Source organism: Manduca sexta, chromosome 9, assembly GCF_014839805.1.
Source record: "Manduca sexta isolate Smith_Timp_Sample1 chromosome 9, JHU_Msex_v1.0, whole genome shotgun sequence".
Classification (NCBI taxonomy): Eukaryota; Metazoa; Arthropoda; class Insecta; order Lepidoptera; family Sphingidae; genus Manduca; species Manduca sexta.
This window is the reverse complement of record NC_051123.1, coordinates 11,366,943-11,387,676: the sequence shown is the minus strand read 5'-3', so window position 1 is coordinate 11,387,676 and position 20,734 is coordinate 11,366,943. Positions and strand designations below refer to the sequence as shown.

Below are 20,734 nucleotides of genomic sequence, written 5' to 3'. Positions count from 1 at the left end.
CTACAAAATTAGTTCTGTTATTTTTCTATAAATATTTTAAATACCACTATAAAACGCAACGCGCAAATCGTTTCAAATTAGTCCGCCTTGAGGCTTTCTAGAGAGAGGACGTATCGCTCGTCGCTCCGGCGAGACTCCAGTTGGACTTTGCTGTGCGTAGAAAAAATAGTCACGTGTATACAGTGATTGCCACATCTTAATACTTTAGTAAGTAAAATATTTTTTTCTTTAATGATTGACAATAATTTTAGTAGTTACTATAAATTATTATTATATTATTATGTTTCAGATACAATGGGAAGTAAAGCTATTTCTAGGCAAGAAAAGGAAACGTAACAACGCTGAAACTTCGGCTAAAGCAAAAACTAAAAGATTGATGTACTAATGTTATAACATGCGTCTGTAGTTATGGTTGTTGCTTTTTTTACTCATTAAACACTTGAGCATAGTTACTCGAAGGAAAAAATGGAACCTTAAGCTAAAAACAATTAGCCCATTGAAATGTTACATGAGCTTTGTATTTTTAGAGGACCCAATTTTATTTTTAGAACATGTGTGGGGGGTCAATAGAAGCTTAATCTCAAGTTTGTGAGGTCGCCCCCCTTGTCCCCTGGCCGCCATCATGGAAAAAGGGGTGAAAACACTTTTTTCGCGATATCTCGGAAAATATGCGTCTTACATAAATTTTGTAAAATTATAATTTGTAGCAAATTGTTTTGCCTACAAATATGTTTATATAACTTTTTGCCCTAAATTAAAAATTAAAGAAGTTATAAGCAAAAATGTGAGAAAATGTTTATAAAAGTTTTATTTTTTGCTCTATAACTTTTTTTTTTTACATTTTACAAAAAAATTACCTCAAAGTAACTTGTAAATGATCTTTTGAGGAAAATTGTTCCCTATAATTTTTTTTTATTTCATTCATTTAAAACGCTGTTACAGCGCTCCAAAGTTTACCGGGTTCGTCAATGCTCATGAGAATCCGGTCGAAACAAAATGTTTAACTTATTTTTTGATTTTTTTTTATTGTAAATATATTATTACAATTTTTTTGTTAAATTCGTACAACTTTACTTATTAATCCTAACTCTTTTCTTTGCCATAGAACTTACCAAATTTAACTTATCGAATGTTATGCAGGTAGAAAAGGTATGAGTTACCATTTGGGGATAAAGGAGAAAAAAACATATTTGCAGGCAAAACAATTTGCTACAAATTATGGCTTTACAAAATTTTTGTAAGACGTTAAATGTTACGACGAGTTAGCTAAATGATTGAAATTAGCTGCAGAGGACAGGATGCAAGAGGCCGCTAGAGAAGAAACTGATAAAGATGTTGCCTGTAGCGATGTAAAGACGGTATTCCCATACTTACAGTCAAAGCTGACTGCTGTTGGTCAAAAAAAGTACAGAACCAACTATTTTGCTTCGTCGTGTGTCGCAAATATTATGCAAAACTATGGATACAAAACTGGTAAATTGTTATACATGGATGTACAATCGATCGATTGATGATCGATGTCACTGAAAAAAAAACTATCCAAAAAAATATAACCAACTTCCGAAAAAAGAAGTCTTTTATTTCTCACTTTTTAGTTATACATCTAAAAATGACATCTCATTACACACACCTTCTGACTCAAAATATAAATTCCAATATGTAATTTCTAATGACTTAATTTAAACTTTCAATACGCTAAATATTAAAAACTGCAGATCTATGGAGTAATTATGTGGTCCATTATAAACATCGTAGCACAGTAATTTTCCTGATTTATTGTCTGTTTACGGAGTTCTGGTGCCTATCTTTCGGCTTCATGATGAGCTCCACTTTACTAAGGGGTACTTTTTCTAAATGCAAATGCTTAAATTTTTTAAGCATTTGCATTTAAAAGTGAAAAATAACAATTTGTAAAATGGCCGTTAAAATTTGTTAAAAATGTTTATTTTTTTTTATATTTACAAAATGATACATATAAACTATTTCATGATGAATTCTTATATATTTAATAATAGAATTCTTCATTTATCATAAATTCATAAATCATAAGTTACATTCCAATTAGATAATTAAAGCGAAAAGATCGAAATTGGTTGGTCTGACTATAAAGATAGCCGACGCGCTAACTCTACGCACACAGCTACACAACGGCTCTGTGTGAGTGAATTTTGCGAAGAATTACCTATAGTTGACTTCACGCGCGGCACGTAAACGCTCTTAAAAGTCGCTATAGAATATATAATAATATATTTATTTTTCATCAATCTAGAAATTACACATAATATTAGCAAATAAAAAACAAACAAATTGGGTAGACATTCTGTTTAATGACTTCCTTTAGCATCATTCTCGTCCAAACTCAAAAAAAATGTAACTAATTGGGAACCTGCTCATTTTGTAAAAGTCCTCTTTGACAACATTCGTTTCGTCACCAATATGCCGCGGGAGTCACGTTGTCAGCTCGCTCAAAATACCAGGAGAACAAAATAATGAAGGAGTACTAATAAATGCAGGTTATATTATACATATGCAGAATTAACAGAACTCAGAATATATTTAAACTGCTTCTCGGTAACATGGTGGCGACTTTCTCGGCATAGTTGTATTAAGTGTGCGGTATGACAGCGCTCTGAGGTCCTGGGTATGAATCCTGGTTCGGTCAGTAATATTGGGTTTTTCTATTCAATATCACCCCTGCGTCTGAATTTTTGCCCGATATGGCGATAGTCTCGGCCCCTTTCATATCATAGGATGCAACAAACAGACAAAAAAGTAGGGCCCCTAGTTGCACTACTGCATATCCCTTCGGGAATAAAGTCGAGATGTGTATATGTTTTATGTTTCTTCAAAGTAGCTAGCTCTGCCACCATAAATATTGTTTTTTTTTTAAACCAAGGAATGGAACGTGAAAACTGCCTTTATTTACCAGGTATACATGAACTAGCTGCGGTATGCACGGTCACAATATAGATTTTATTGGCAACTTATAATAAATGTTAACATTACATTCATTACGTCAACTAATCTTCTCGGGACAAATAAAACTGTGGTAAGAGTGAGCACGCATACGTGAAAGCCAAGCAATTAACTGACATAATTCATTTTGCCACAGATATCCATAAATACACATCTTTCATCCGCGAAGGGCTAAGAGGTGTACACGCCTTAAATAGGTAAAATAGTTCGCGTAATATAATAGTTGAGAGATTTCGCGTAATATAATAGTTGAGAGAGTTCGCGTAATAATAGATAAGAGAGTTCGCGCAATAAAAGGTGAGAGAGTTCGCGTAATAATAGGCAAGAGAGTTCGCGCAATAATAGATAAGAGAGTTCGCGTAATAAAAGGTGAGAGGGTTCGCGCAATAAAAGGTGAGAGATTTCGCGCAATAAAAGATTAGAAAGTTCGCGCAGTAAAAAGTGAGAGTTCGTGTAATGGCATGTGAATGTGCATTGCTTGTGATCAAAAAAAATCTTAAAATTATGAATTTTATTTTATCTTAAGATTTATTTTAACCTTTTTTCTAAAAACAATCCTAACCACCGAAGTCCAACTCTCTTATAAATAAACAAAAGTACCAAAGACGTTACCGGTCACATTGTTAACCAAAACAATATACCAGGACAGCATAAAGATATAGGAGTAACAGATCCACAGATTAAATAATAAAACGATGCCTTCTATAAACGGTTACCAGTACCCTGACTGTCAACTACACCAATAGAATAAACTGCACAACAGAAATCAAATATAAATTTGATCCTTACATCGCCATCATTCACACTAATAGCCACGCCAAAATTTACGCTATTTCAAAATTAACTCTTGACTAAAGTTAGATTTTGCTTATAATTATCTATCTAATTAATTTCACTCGCTTCTAGGAATGCGTGATTATTGTGTAGAAAAAAGTGATCAAATAATCAAGTTCAAAAGTTTATTAGTGCGAGTCAATTAATATGGTAATAATGTTAGTTTGTAATAATGTTTATAGACTTCTGAAAATAGGTAACCTTCTTTGTAAAAATACAGATAACTAATTTAAATCTGATTTATTTTTGCCTCCCTGTGTGAAGTCAATGCAGAAATAAGTAAGGCCAAAATAAGTTTTTTTTTTTCTTTTTTTTTTAAATTTTACAAATTAATTACACAACAACAACATACATATTACTCTCACTCTCTTTCCAAAATAAGTAAAATTCAGACCAGATTTTATAAAGATGCAAAAAATCATAAATTGGATATTTAGGCCATAATTATTATTCTTCTTCCATTGTTCGGTATACAGGAATTACTTCTATACTATTATTATTATACGTGTAAACCAATTAATAGCATCAAATATGTCCACAGTAAATAACAGCGATGAAAGGTCACGTTGTTAACCAAAACAATATACCAGGAGAGCATAAAAACAAAGGAGTCAGCACACATTAAATATCAATGCAATGTTTGATATAACGCGTCATCAGTCTGTCTGATCTACTGTAACCAATAAACAATAAAGCTGTACAAGTCAGTAAATATATTGGCGCCAGGTCACAATTGTCCAAACAATTTAATTTTTTTTGTAAAGAAGTATACAATTTCTTAATTTATAAGCGGCATACTGCCATTACTAATATAGCTAACATTGGTTGTTCTTATTTGGTTTATACTCTTTATAAACCATTTACAAAACATTTACTTTGCATTACTATTGTTAATCTGGACTTACCAAGCGACTTGTCACTGAGTATGAAAAATCATTTGATATTTATGACCAATAGTAAAGTATTAAATAATTCGTTTACTTATCTAAACAAACTTAGTAACCTAGACATAACAGCGACGACATTAAACCTTCACAATACGTATAAGTTGCACGCCAGTAATCGAGTGCATTTAAATCGTTTTCGGCGTTCGCGTTTCCACCCAAATAGATAAAAAACGTTTGATAGCAATTAAAAGTTGTAATAAATAGAGCAACCAACGCCATCTATCTTTCACAATACGTGACCAAAAATACTTCTTCATCGTTCGCATTTAATTCGAATGCGTTTTTAAACTTTTGACATAGTACCATCAATTTATAACAGATGGCAATAATCGGACAATTATTCATCATTTAATCAATAGTGGCATTTCGTTTAGCACGCAATGGTTTTAAGAGTGTTTATTTTAAGTGATAAATTTCATTTAATATTTAAGACGTCTGATTTATATAATAGTCTATAAAAAACATTAAGTGAAAAGGAAACACAAGTGGTCTCATTTAGTAACACAATGTTAAAATGACCCAGTTTAATAAAAATGATCAAGAAGAACAAGCATTATAACTTAGTTATACCGTTTGTTGTAATAAATACTATTTCATATAATATGATCGGTCAGATAAAACTACGCTTTTATTTTAAACAATTTTCTTTAGGCCAATAAATCATATAAAATTTTAACAATATGAGTTACATGTTTTTTTGTCGCCTATTTTTTATAGAATTATGTTTTCTATTTAATAGTTGTAACAATGATCATTCAGTAGCGTGCTCCGACAAGATTTATGTTTATTATAAGCCTTGTGAATCTGTTATACTATAAATAACAACAACATTTTTTTTTTATATTATTTTAGTATAGTTTCTATAGTTCACACCCTCAAAGCAATTGTTTGACTGCATATTGTGTCGACTAGCGTCGGATAATCTGTTGTAACTCGATACTCATCTGGCGCACTCCAGTGCAGTGCAGTCCCTACCGTCCCCGCACAAATAAAAACACACCCAACCACAACTTGCCATTGTAAACTTTGAAGTAAAACACGGAACAAGGTGCAAGGACATACCTGATAGCCTCGTGGAAAACGAAGTTCTTCGCGTCGTAGTCGAGGAGTCGGCAGTAGATGACACTGGATTCGTCATAAGCTCGCGTTTCGAGTGGCAGCAAGAGGCTGGAAACGATATGGTCATATTTAATCATATCTCTCTTTTATGTTTTACAACCATCAGCGACAGAGGTGACGTCACGTGAACATAACTATGGTAAATTAACATGCTGGATCTAACTTCTGACTGACTTGCTATATTTTTCATGTCAGCATCATTGGCTAGTAAGCTATACTCACGATACACATTTTTATCTCCGAAGGCATAGGCAGATGCGCAAATAAAGCACGTTTCGTGTATATTCCGTCCCATGATGTGATAGGGGGCTGACTCTATCAGGCACAAGTTCCTAAATCAGGTCTAACTCTGAGCAAAAAACTCAGTCTCGCTACCCGACCCACGGATCAGAACCCAAGACCTGGAAGCGGAAGTCCACCCACGGAATACAAGTACGCTACCAAGGCAAAAAAATACAATTATTGTTACTCACTAATAACTGAAGGCCTTCATCATCTTATCATCAGGATGACGGTCTTTGAATAGATTAGTGAAGAGAGTGCGCAGCGTGAAGTTCAGGTCTAAAACTTGCTTGGACACCTCCGAGCTCCTATTGCAGCAGTGGTACGTCAGGATCAGGTCCATGTCTGAAATAAGGAAAAAATATCAAATTGATTCAGTTTTGACAGGAAGCAAGCCCATCGTGTCGTTAATTCCACGTAACAGTAATGTTTACATATTTATTACTTATGTTTACGTAAATGCTAGACATTAAAATTAAACGATTTTTCTGATTTTATCGCGGTTTCTATATTTTAATTTTCACCCGACGTTTCGAAGACTTTGCGGCCTTCGTGGTCACGGGACGGACTAGGGTGTTGGGCATCCGAAAAGTCAAAGTTAATCTACCTATATTCTACAATTATACAATTTTGTTTTTCTTTATTTTACTTTTGACGGTCCGATCTACGCAGAATGAGCTCACAGTGTCTTGCAGTCTGGCAGTCGGACTTTTGGGTTATGATTGGATTAAATGTAGAACTGGATCCCAGGCTTGTGCAAGCTTCCAACTATCTTCTCTACTGAAATTTGGATGTATTTATATAATTTCAATAGCCTCGCGAATCATCCTAGGCAGGAATCGGTGTTCTTTGGCAAGGATTTTTGGCTTGTCTAGTCGCAGATAATGGTTGGAGTTATCTTAAGAATGTTCAGCAACTGCAGATTTCGTAGATCGTAGGTGTTTTGCCTCGGCTGTATGTTATTTTATCAAAAATAGTTTAATTTTAAAGTAATTGCTTTCATATAACCAAATCGCAATATTTTATTTTCGTTCACATAACTGCATAACTTCAGTATTTCTTTTTCATTAAATGTTAAAAAAAAGTCCTTAATTTCTTTTATTTGAGCTACTTTTGAGGTATTGTATATATAGTTCACCTAATGTGGAGTGATCATTGCCGTCCGTACAATACCAGAATAATCACGGAATTGCGACTCAACGTTAGTTTCTTATACGACAGTAATACTATTCAGTTAATAAGACACAGTTTAGCTCCAGACAGGCTCTACCATCAAAAATGTCTTGAATTACCAAGTTTCAAGTATATTTGAATCTAACATCATTAAGTTCTTTTAAAACAAGTCTTAGTGGTCACGTATACGACTCTGTGGTTATGGTACCTTGTGCCTATAAATATCTTACAGGTCAGCGCACATTAGCACAAACCACACCGCAGCGTATCGCATTACAGCTCTTGAATTAAATGTTTTAGCACAAGTATCAAGTTATATATAGCGATGGATTTATCTGTACTAAAGAAGTTACAAAACTATAGTACAATATGCCATAAGTAATAAGTTTATTTTTATCACAAAAGCGAAGTTAACAAGTATTTTAGGAATTTAAAATAAAACGTAGGTGTTTTAGTTTACGCAGCTTTTATAAAGTTTAAACTCTTTTTAAACGACTTCAAAGAAAAAGATTACTCAAGTTGCAACAGTATAGGAAACTCTCATATTATTCTTGTTGTAAAATAAGGGCACGGCATAGTGACCTCACAGCACCTAATGGGAAGCCGATAGGGCTGCAGATTGAATGTCGACTGATGAGTACCCCTCGCCAGTGGACTCAATTATGTAGGCCTGTTTTAACCTAATATCCATAGAGGGATCCCGAAAAGCGACACACTTACTTGAGCCAGTATACACATACTACTACATATAGGATTTATAAATTTACGAAAATATTTTAGTTTCGTATCACTGCGATATAACTCATTTGATGTGCGCCGAGCATCACATCACATATGGCCCTTGTAACTCGCATAACTGGTTTTCCCTGAGATACTTTTATCTTACGTTTAATCTATGTTAAATTAGTACCGCAACGTTTTCATTTTTTTAGTAGAGGTAACAAACCTTTAACAAGTTTATACGTCGTCTAAGTAAACGCCGCCGCGTAAACGTCTACAACAAGAGAGATATTATCGTAGTTAGGCCCTTAATGGAGCCTCTAGAGGCAACTTTACATTACGGCCTGTGGACATGTGATCCTGAGCTCTAAACCGCATGGTGGACCTTCTGATTTCGATAGAGAATGAATTCCACAGAAGTATATATTGAATGAATGAATGGCGAAAGAAGAATGGGTGAAGTCACACCTATGAGGGGGACACTTGAGAAGAAGATTGTTAGAGGAGCGAAGGTTCCTATCATAACTATCACACAGATATTCACATTTAGAAGATAAATAAGTAGGAAGGGTTGGTGATGTAAGTAGAGACAACAGAGTGGTAAGTGTACGCAATGAAGGGCGCAGGCGCATAGGTAGCCTGTTCAGTTGCAGACGATAGGTGGAGATGTGGTCATATTTACGAATTTTATACGAATCGAATACAGTTATTAAGTAGACGGTCCAGTTTATTAAGTTGATCTGCATTCAGATCAAAATAGCATCACCATAGTCAATTACAGGAAGGATTAAAGCATGCACCAGCATAGTTTTGGTATTGGGCCGTAGGAAGTTCTTTAGGCGGAAAAGAGCGCGAAGAGTATCGGTGACCTTCCGACAGACAGAGGACACTTGGGGCCCCCAGCTGAGGGTGGAGTTGATGTGTAATCCGAGATCCTTAACACTCAAGCACCATGGAATGACGGAACCGTTGAAAATAACAGGGGGAATATATGTAAATTCCAACCTGTCTAAAAGCCTTGAGCTGCCTACAATAATGGCCTAGCATTTACACGCAAAAAAAATATAACAAAATTAAAAAAATAGTCCATTGACGTAACAATTTATTTTAAGCTCATGTGTTTATATAATTATATATTTTTTGTTATAAATTCGGCAGTAAAACATCTTATTCGCTGACGTTAAATTATTTTTTGTGCCTTAGACCTCAACTGGCTTAAATTTGTATTGCAACTACATGTTTAATATTTACACAAATATACAAAGCTGAAGAGTTTGTTTGTTCGACCGCGCTAATTACAAGAACTAGGTACTAAGCAGATTAATTTTCTTTATTTCATTTCTAGGAAGTTACATTAATCCTGAGTGCTATAGGTTATTTTTATCCCGTGAAAACATTTACCCTAGGAAAATAATCCACACGGGCGGAGCCGTAGGTAATACAGAATATAATTGAGTACAAGTCATTGCATAAATATTTAACACAAACTTAGCTTCTAATGTCATATGTAAACATTATATTGATTCAACCGGACCAAGTTATTTATAACTGTCTAGTGTCTGTCTGTGTTGTTCGTACAACAATTTTACAATTCCTTTTATTTCTCTAACCTTTATCACGTCTCAAAATAAAATGTCTAAGAATAAACAAATTACGAAAGATGCATTCACATTAACGTTACGAATTGTGGATCAATCAAAACATCATATCATTAACTGATATTCCTATTCATCTAACTATAATTTAATTATCAATTCATGCCGATTAGCGATGTAATATCCTTCTATTATTTTAATTGTCGTTCCATGACAAGTCGACTGCTGATCACAACCGTTTATATAATTAGCTACGGACCGCAGCACAGACAAGTAGCTCACCTTTGAATATAAATATTTAACAATTATCGACGGTTTCTTATCTAACTGAGAATCTTTCATACCTGAGAAGTTCTCTATAGTAATCTACCAATCCGCATTAGGCCAGCATGTTGGACTAAAGCCTAATCCATCTCAGTAGTAGAGAAGGTCCGTGTTCAACAGTGGGACAGTATGTAACAATATTATTATTATTGATTTATCTAACTAATCTTACTCTTACTAATATAGATGCAAAGGTTGTGAAAATGTTCTTAAGGATATAAGTGAATGTCGAAACAGCCGATTGGAACCGGATAAAATTTGGCACACGGATAGACCTTATCCTGATAGCGCTTAGATTTATTATTCTGTAAATTTTCTCCCATGGGAAATGATGGAAGATTTTCATCTATTTTTAGTTCTAGAGACTTATATCAGGAAAGGCTTTGCACGGGGGAATTTGCAGGCAGTAGGAGATTCATATCCGTCCGAATAGCGACCGCCATACACAACTCCACAGTAGCCCACGTAAGCGTGTCTCATTCCGGGATCAGCCTAAATACATGCGGTTACAAGCAGGCATGATTGTGTCGACTGGCGAGTGGTAACCGTCTCAATCAATTTGCAGATATCTTTGTTTACTATCAAGTGTAGTGATGTCGCTTTGCCGTGCCAGTAAAGAAAACACATTAAGGCGATACCTTAAGGTCCATTTTCATACATTTTGTTTCACCTTTAATCTGGGTAACTAAACAAGTATTGACAAGTAAAGAATTTAAATTCACGTCTAAAATTTCGTCATATTAAATTTTAAAGGCCGAAATATCCATGATTATTAATTATTTTTACGTTTTTCTTTCAACTGCGAAAACTAATTACTAACTAGACGTGAATTTAAATTCTTTACTTGCCAATACTTGTTTAGTTACCCAGATTAAAGGTGAAACAAAATGTATGAAAATGGACCTTGAGGTATCCTTAAAACGTAAAAAAATAACAAGTCAGCGTAATCACATATGTTTGACAGCCGACGCTCTACACAACCAAAGCTAACCTATTGTATCATTCTAATGTAAATGTGAGATATTCACCGTCGAGTGTTAATTCTATTGTATAGGTAATATGTATTGTTGCTTACTGTTGAGTCTTGCACATGGAGTTTTCCTAGATATTTATTTGGTTTGTAACTACGATAGCTGCAGATTTTTTGTCAATACCTCTTTAATATTCATAGCAACTATTAAAGGACTTGGTATTGCATTTTCAAATTCAAATTTTGATATAATACTAGCAACCAACTCTATCATCTCCCTTATACGTTGGCCTTCTATTTAATAAATATTTCCTTGACAATTGTCAATTACACAGATTATAAATAATAACATGTGGGTACATATGTCTTTATAATTGCGAAAGTAGCTCTACCTATCTGTTATACTCCGGTTGAACCACTGAATCGATTTTGATGCAATTCGACACTGACCAACTTCGAACCATAAAAAGGACAAAGACTTTTTATCTCGGAAAAGTATATAGACTGCCTGGACTGACTTGGTGGCTTTGAGCCCCAGGTTCGAACCCCAAATCAGACAGAATGTTATAGGATTTTTTGGTTATTATCATCCAGAAGTCTGGAATTGGTGCTTGAAGTGACCATAAACGCGCCCATTCCACTGTAGTGTGTACTTAGTATATAAGTCATGTAATGTATAGTATTAGGAAGGCAGTCTAATAAAGAGTCTACAACCATCAACACGTCTCAACATATATCCATCCTACCATTACATACTTTCATATTATCGTGGGTCGGAACCCATATGACGAAAAGTAAGTAGTCCCGTTGTACTTCTGGCTACCCTGTCGGGCATCACGATGTCTTCCTACACAGTATAAGCAAGCAATAATTTACAAAAGTGCATACATAACTTAGAAAAGACACAACTAAATGCCCTCACGTATTGAACCAGCGGACATTCGTCTCGGCAGCGATAGCAAGCGACGATAACTTAGTCGGGAATAGAATTATATATAGAAGGATTTTTATCGCGAAAGATCGAACCAGCAAACGCCGGTAAGGTACAAATAAACTTACCCGTGATGTAATCGCTCGGCAGATGAGGCTGCGTCTCGAGCCATTGGCGAAACTTCTTAATGTCCTCGGGCGTGATGCGGGTCTTCTTCTTATATTCTTCTTCTAGAGGCAACGGCTGCACCACATCGGCTGTCATTCTGCTAGAAAAAAACTATATTATAAGCTGATGTTGGGAGTGACAAATATACGCTCTGTGTAAAAAGTAAAGGTTTAGTTTTATTTTTCAGTAGACATTCTTCTCAGGTAATATACATCAAGGCAGCACCAAGCCGACTTTTCGCATATGACAATCCTATCACAACTAAAACCGTATGATCGAGTACGACAATTAAGTGATGTTTTGTCAGATAACATCCTATGTGTTAATGTTGCTATAATACACGAGTCATTATCGGACAAAAATCTGATGTTAGCAACTCACGTGTTTAAATAAAAACCCAAATAATTTCTGTAAAAAAATGTCCTTCACCTCATATTGTCCAAATAATTTTCGGTGTATGATTCACAATAATAGTAATTACATTATAATAATTTTACATATATTACTTCTAATGGATTTTCAACGACTGTCTATGTGGAATATATTTTGCATAATCGAAAAAAAAATATAATAGGCCAATTAGATTTTTGTATTTAGGATTAAATTAACTCAAGAATACTTAAAAAAATTCTACTAATAGGAAACTAAATTACCCCTAAGTGATGTAGCGGGAACGCGAAAAAGCTGATTCCACTCGGAGACGAAGACGCTGAGAGGATAATTCTTCTTGGTTTGGACATCCAAAGAGTTTTGTCGGTGGACCGGTGATGTGCCCCCGAGTCGTGATTAAAATACTAGCACTGGAATGACTTCAGCGTATTCGGTTCGAGGTCCCACAGTCATTCTCAAGTGCTTATGGAGACCACCATGGGGTTTTTAGTCGGTAAAAATCCGACATACCACGGCTACATTGCATATGCACGACGGGGATCCAAGAGGATTTCCCAATAAAAAAAAATACTTTTTGTAATGTCCTTTGGAGCGTAAAGAAACACAGCTAATAGTTGATAGCATGGTTTATTTCCCACTGACGTATCCAATGTCATTCTTATAATCTCTGCCCATAGTTGCCATAATATTCCGCATAGTTTGCATACACTACACTTTTATCCGGGAAATGGACATTGACGCGAGCGAAGCCGGAAGCAATAGCTAGAAGTTAAGTAGACAAATGCAATGCTTATATAGTAAAGCGGGTTAGAATTATCGTGTTGTTTTTGTTTTCATTAACTATTTGCTAGCCCATTTTTTATTTCTATTATTCGTTTTTATGCATATTGAAGTTTACTATTTCTTTTTGTGATTTTTTTATCCCCTCACCGATTTTTGTTGCAAAAATAACTACATACTTATAGTAGTGACTGCAATTTATAAATAAAAAAACATGTAATGAGTTTCAAGATAATTTCGGCCTTGACTATTTATAAAACTGCATTATTATGTAATCTTTTTAACACGAATCTGCCCTTGACATATAATACCGAATTTATATATTTGCCTAATATAGGCGAGTACACACAAACACGAGTGCAAAGCTAATTCTCATCATGTGTGTGTGGACCGTTGTCAATTAACCAATGTATGATTAATTTCGTACATAACTGTAAAATTCATACTTTATATACTTTGTATTCGGATGTATTCGTTATTTATTATTTATAGTCTCATTTATTCGTCATGCCATTTGCCGATAGTCACAATGAGGCATAAGATGGTAAATTTCACAAATAATATTGTATTATATTATGTTATAACTGTTACGCTACGACTGTCTAATGTCATTTTCTTTGATTTTATTTACTTAGCACGACTGCCTACGTGTGTGTAATGGTGTGTAAAATTCCGTGTCTTTAAAGCCAGCGGTTTATGCTGAGCTCTGTCTATTTTAGATAATATTTAAAATTAAAATATTATTATGTTTGCATACTCACATTAAACATACAGACATTCTGTTCATTTTTGTCAATTATCTTCCTACACTTAATCGAATTGTCAGTTCAATTTTTATATCAACAAAAAACGTATTATATATTTAAATAAAATACGCCAACCTTCGTTATTTTTAATATCGAAGTCGATGTGATTGAGATAACCTTTTATCCTCACGCGCTACTTGAAACCTTTTTGTATTGTTATTATAACTTTTAATCATTGAAAAAAATCGCATTATCGCTACCGTCACTGGGGGTGAATGGGACGGTTAAGTTGGCCTCATCGACCGTACGACCTAACAACGCTTGGGAGTATAGCGTCATCCGATCGAGAATTGGACTGTGTTCCTAATATTATGTAATTGATTGATTCCTGTCTAATGGAATTTTGAACATGGCAGACAATCTCTACGGAGATCAGCCAAGTACGCAGGATATATACACAATACACAGGTGCACTCTCTATTCCTTCACTCTCATAGTCTTGCGAGACGGCAATCCGACATGATTGGAGAGAGATAAGGACCAACGGCTATACGACTATGTACTACAAATAAAACCTGCAGTGGACTTCTTCGACACACACGAGACGGCCTCGGGGTATCCTGTTGATCTAAGATGGCTGTGCGAGAGTGCTGCTTTTGTGGCTGAATGACAATATAAACAAGTAGCTCACTAACAGTAAACACCATTATGATTATCTAAGCAGCAGCAACACCAACCAAAACGCCACTCGTAGGAAGTCTCCGTCCAAGTAGTTATAGTACAATGTTACTTGTAAAGAAGGGAGGACTTTAACGAAGTCACTAGTATCTTAGAAAGAGATGGGCTTTATTTACCGATTATCTCATTCTACATACAATACGTATGTAACCGTCGTTTCATTTTGATTAACTGTAACACAGTGGTACAACTTTGTCAGTGTTAATAAATACGTCCATAATTGGAAAAATAATTGTAATCTGCCGCTATGTAAATAATTCTTTTTGTTTAATAATAAATTACTGAGTATTATGTGAACTTCAATTATATTGTGTCTCATGGTGTCAAATGCACGTGTCAAGCCCCCGAGACAATTCTTGTGCGTTCGGTCTCCACACCGATTACACGCCCATGTACGGGGGGACATTTGTCGTGGCACTAGGCACACAGTTGTGTGTACCTCATGGTTGCCAATTTACATCGAGGATTACGAGGACTCGCGAACATTTCCTGACCTTCTTCCCTCATCATATCCTAAAAGGGTTCCTTCTCCTTCCCCACACTTCCTTCCTCACATATACCCTGCCAACTTTCCAGGGCCCTACAGTCGCTAATGCAATGATGATTGCGGGTTCCGATACAAAAAACATAACTGCCTTGTCAAAGCATATAATTCAAAGTTACGGAATACTCATATGGTTAGTACTAAGTCGTAACGTTTACTTACAGCCGAGCTATTTGCTAGTATCATTCAGTTGTACAAAAACTCGACTTTTAATATATTTATAATCAAAGTCGTATCACAGCAGGGTCATGTATAAAAACATAAAATATATACGTTTTTTATACATGTGTGGACAGTAATTGGTTCCGGGTCAAGGAATAAGACCCACAACGCGTAAAAATCAAATGCCTTTAGCATTTACGTGATAATAGAGTACGGACTGTGATGTGTACCTAATACAAGTATAAGATACTAGGTTTTGCTCATACCTCCGCCATTATGGCGGGTTTTAACACCTCATTTACGGTAATCATTATCTGAGAGGATATAAAATATATCCTACCAGCAAAACTAAGCTGTCGTGGTCTATCTATGTATACATACTTTATACTACTGCATCCAAGTCCTTCCATACTATATGATACTTGCTCCTAGCGCACAAATGACGTCAATCAGGTACATTTACGAATAATTATACAGAATATGTCAATCATTCGTATAAGTATTGCTAAGGTCTTAGTCACCTTAAATAAAACTGCACGCGCATAATATTCACACGGCAGTTAGTAGATGCATAAGTTATTTATTACCATGAAATAATAACATAGATTACTACCATGTTATATAATTTGTTACATATTAATTTTACTATCTTACTTAATATTGTTAACGCGAACATTTATGTACATGTTTGTATTTTTGTGTCTTAATTAAAAGTAAACGTAGTTCGACAACTAAACGGATTTGGATGAATTTTGACACACGGGTAAACCATATCCTGGATCAACACATAAGCTACTTTACTTGTCGGTAATTTGCTCACAAAAAAAATAATTAAATAGATGGGGCTAGCGCTGTATAGTGTATTAAGGACTTGTAGCGAGAGAACGCTTTCACGCGGGCGAAACCGCGAGCGACACCTAGTATTATTACAAATATGAATACTCATAAATATGGGATGTTTGTTAGAAAAAACGCAAAAACCGCTGAACAGATTTGATCTCCTGCGTGCCCATGCTCTACACCTGGTTACGAGGTTGAACAATCTGCTCATCACGTACTTTGGGAGTGTGGTCTCTGGCATGAAGAGCGCAACATCATGTTAAACAGTATGCAAATAACATCTGAGGTTGTATACTACATGGACCTTGTTGAGACTAGACGGAATTTCCGTGCTTTCCAGCGTTTTTGCCATGCCTATTGTAATCAAATCTAACAGCTCATGTGATAGGACCCTTTCATTTAATTTTATCCGTGGTGCTTTATAACTAGCTTATCTAGTTGTAAACGTCCCTATCCTTGAGGTTAAATCGCCTCCTTACATCATGATTTTGTCACCCGCATTGCTCTGGAGGGAAGTGGACAATTAATATTTCCAACTCCTCCCTATCTTTCTATTTGATTAATTTCGTTGCGGGATAATGACATATTAGTTTTCCCTGAGACTCGCCGAGCTCCACTGCTCGGTGTCATAAAATGCGTGCCACTGCTGATCCTGGCTTACAGGAGTTGTAGTGGTGGGTGTGAGGGCGGGAAAGTCTCAAAGTGAACAGATTTGGGTGAAATTTAGCCAACGAATAAACAATATCCTTACATAACTTATATGCTAACCGGAAAAAACACAATCGCGGTAACGTACAAGCCACGGTTCTCACCCAGTAGCTTAAGACTTGTTCGTGATATTATTAAGTATATAGTAATCATTACCATGTTAAAACATAAACCTTAAAATAAACTACAATATAATTATACGACTAGCTATAAACCCATTGTTAACAAAAACTGCGTGTTCAACCTCCAACTAAAATAACACAGATACATAAATGTAGGTAGTATATTAAACACTTAAATGTAGTTCCCTTATTGACTCGTGTTTTTTTTCGTGCGGATAGACACGCTTTCTCACTACCACCATGTGAGGGGTGTGTTGAACGGTTATGTTGGTTTTACCAATCTTAGGGCCCAATGTCTACACTTGGGAGAATAGCATCATCCTAACGAGCATTGGGCCGAGTCCGTACCTCTATATGTGCCCTATACCGGCATACCAAACCAAAACCCGCGGTGGCCTTCTTCGGCGTATACGGGAGGGCTCCGGGGTATCTTGTTGAACTGAGATAGCTCCGGGGTCCCTTATTGACTGTTAGTGGGATTTAAAAAAAACACAAATTGCGCCGTATCCCCAAAGGGTAGATATAGACGCAATCAAAACACCCACTACCCTATATCCAAGTTACTCTAATGGCGTATTAATAGATACAATTCATTTGCGCTTTGAAGTGCGATAAGCTGCGACACTCAAATTTAAAACAGCATCTTGAAATAATCGCTTTAATAAACCTATATTAACATCAGCTCAGCGATATCTTAATCTATCTTCTCATTATATGTGACGGAATTTGACAGCTGAGTTTTATTTATGTAACTGAGCATAGGCTCTTAAGTGTCAGCTCAATCCTGGTTTAGTAGGTAGTTCAATACATTGAATGTCTACAAGATCCTATCAGTCCTGGATTTGTAAATAGGCCGTATAGGCCGCGGCTTATGGGCGGTAGCCTCTTAGGAGCGGCAAAATTCAGAGGACACTTACGCGATTTAATTTATCATTCGTATATTTAACTTTAGTGTTTTCCGTAATACCAAACAAAAGGAAAATTATTAATTATTTTGGAAACCTACATACATCAACTTACCTACATGGGGCGGCGGAAATAAAGTGGCTTACACTCATAAAAAATATAGATTCGGCAGTGGATCCTACTCAAAAGGTGAGTTTAGTTTATTAATACCGCCCTTATGGCACCCACTTTCCACCTTGAGTGTCGCGTCCCATGATATGTTAGAAGTTGAACCTATCCAAGACTAAGACCACTTATACAAATATTCGCAAGAGCTAAGGAATTTTTCGTATTTTTATACTTAATTTTCCAGCATACAACTATATGAGGCTGAGAAATAATATCAATGCAATCGACATTTATTTTTATTTATTTAAGATAGCACACTAGTAGCATATAAAATAAAATAAAATAATTTACGTGCGCGAACACAGTTGCACTTATAACAGATTGACATATGTACGTGATAATAATAATATAATTATTACAATTATATGTTAATTAAACTACGAAAATTCAGTGCTGGAAGTAAATAAAAAAAAGGAACGGACAATATAATTAAAAAACCGACTCGGGCTGGGAATTACAAGGAGAAAATACATACCTACCTATATTTTAATAATATAAGGTTAAAGACACATTGTCAATTGTCATCCTCGTCGGTGAGGACGATGTAGGCCCTGCCTAGCTAACCTACCAGCCTTTCACTAACCATCAAAATTATGACTACCCGAAAAAAATGCAACTCTGGGTTTAGTTTTAGCCATTACATCCTTTATATTTTTACAAGTTTTTCGTTTAAAAAGTCACAAGCACGCACATCACCGTTACAATGGGATGTAATTCAAGTGAAGGAAATTAACCATCGTCTATTGCTCACATTGTCGTAACTTACAATAATTCCATCGTGTTAATATTTTCTCTCTTTCAAAGAAAAAATCAAAAACTCTATTTACTATTCAAAAATTCTAGTACTATCCTCGAATTTATTGTGATTGTCTCGGTGGCGTAGTTGTACCTATTCGGCCACCGCTCTGAGGTCCCGAGATCGTTACTCGAGCACTATCACATCATGGGTCGGAATACACATGGCGGAAACAGCGGGTGCCCTAGTTGCATGTCTTCCTTCCCCTTTGGGGAAAAAGGAAATGCGTGTTGGTTTTTTTTTGCGTTTGACTATTTCTCATACTCGTAGCAAGTAAAAGACGTATGGTATTGCTTGTGACCATATTCTGTTAAATTGTGAAGAGTGGTATTGGTTAAGTGTTTGTACCTATGTAATTTTATTCTTCACTTTCTCAATTTGTTACTGTTTAGTATAGTAGAAAAACTGATAAATTGAAATTTGACATCGAAAACGCATTATAAAAATTAAAATACATATATAAATAACGAGGATATTATAAAAAAAAAAAACACAAACTTAAATTAAGAACTTCCTGCATTTCTGGAAGTCGTTAAAAATTACTACGTAATGCTCGCGGCTCCACTCGCGAGACAGGCCGAAATAAAAGACACCTTGTCACCCATTCCATCCATTTTTGGAATAAAAGTCCCCTAGTTAAAATATATGATCTTTATCCCAAATATTCAAATACATTTAACAATTTTTGAGTTTACTTTAAACATTGCCACAAACGTTTGCATTTAAAACTAAAATTATCAAATATTGCATTACTAATGAGGGCAAATTTTTCCAACGAATAAATTATAACCAAACTAAATATAAAAGTGACCCAACTTATCAATTTTATACATACAACTGTAATTTTTTAATTTATTCGTGTTGTACTCTCATATTAATTTAAATTTTATCTGTTCGTTGAAAAATCAGCCCTAAATTATACATTCCTCATATAGTCATAATAGCTAACTCACGTTTTTCACTCGATATAGTATAGTTTCCAATAGTATCACCCACGTGCACACACCACGACTCGTCAGATACTAATGAACAGTCGGCGTAGTGTCCCGTCATACAACTTATATCTGAACGTACGAAACTACCAGTCATTAATCGGATCATTAATATGGTTTAGTGGTAGAGTACTTGCGCTGTTATAGGTTCGATTTGCAGGTCGATTAATATTGTTCGATTCACACAGGTACTGCAAATGAAACCCCTGCTGATGGTTAGCGGAGTGGATAGATAGTTTCGACTGGCGAGAGATTAACCCACGCTAGTCGATAGAGTAATGGCGGCCATTTTTTAAAAAGGATATACACAGAATGATCCCGATACTCGATACGTTTATATAGAACACTATGACAGGTTTTACACCTTATGCGGTGGTCACCATCCTGCGAATACAAATATCTTACTACCGGCGAATTGAATGAGTTGCCGGACAAGTAAACAGCCTTGAGCAATTGGGTCCCTATATGAGAGCGCGCGAGTTCCGTGCAAGAATTTGCAAATATTTACGAATAATATCCTCAATAACACAATTTTAGGTAATGATTATGTATGTTTACGCGAATGTTAGACATTAAAATTAAACTTTTTTTCGGATTTTATCGCGGTTTTAATGTTTTCATTTTTACCCGACGTTTTGATGACTTTCAGCCTTCATGGTCACGGGGAGGACTGAAGTGTTGTTCATCCGCAAAGTCAAAGTTACAATATCTACCCACATTTTACAATTATTCAACTTTTTAAATTTTAACTGTTGGTGGTCCAATCTACACATAATGAGCTCACAGTGTCTTGAAGTCTGGCG

At 35.5% G+C, this 20,734-nt stretch overlaps 1 protein-coding gene across 2 annotated transcripts in view; it reads right to left on the bottom strand.

Moving 5' to 3' along the window:
- Positions 1-20,303, bottom strand: part of LOC115442405 (clavesin-1) — a 56,339-nt gene extending 36,036 nt beyond the window's left edge. Inside the window, exons 1-4 of one of the 2 annotated variants that reach the window (XM_030167437.2) lie at positions 19,893-20,303; positions 12,000-12,139; positions 6,350-6,503; positions 5,820-5,924 (exon numbers count right to left, since the gene is read on the bottom strand). In XM_030167437.2, coding sequence (XP_030023297.2) covers positions 5,820-5,924; positions 6,350-6,503; positions 12,000-12,135 — 395 coding nt within the window. In that variant the 5' untranslated portion in view covers positions 12,136-12,139; positions 19,893-20,303. The remainder of the gene's footprint in view (positions 1-5,819; positions 5,925-6,349; positions 6,504-11,999; positions 12,140-19,892) is intronic. The other variant, XM_037436812.1, reaches the window with a different exon arrangement.
- Between the last annotated feature and the right edge of the window lie 431 nt (positions 20,304-20,734).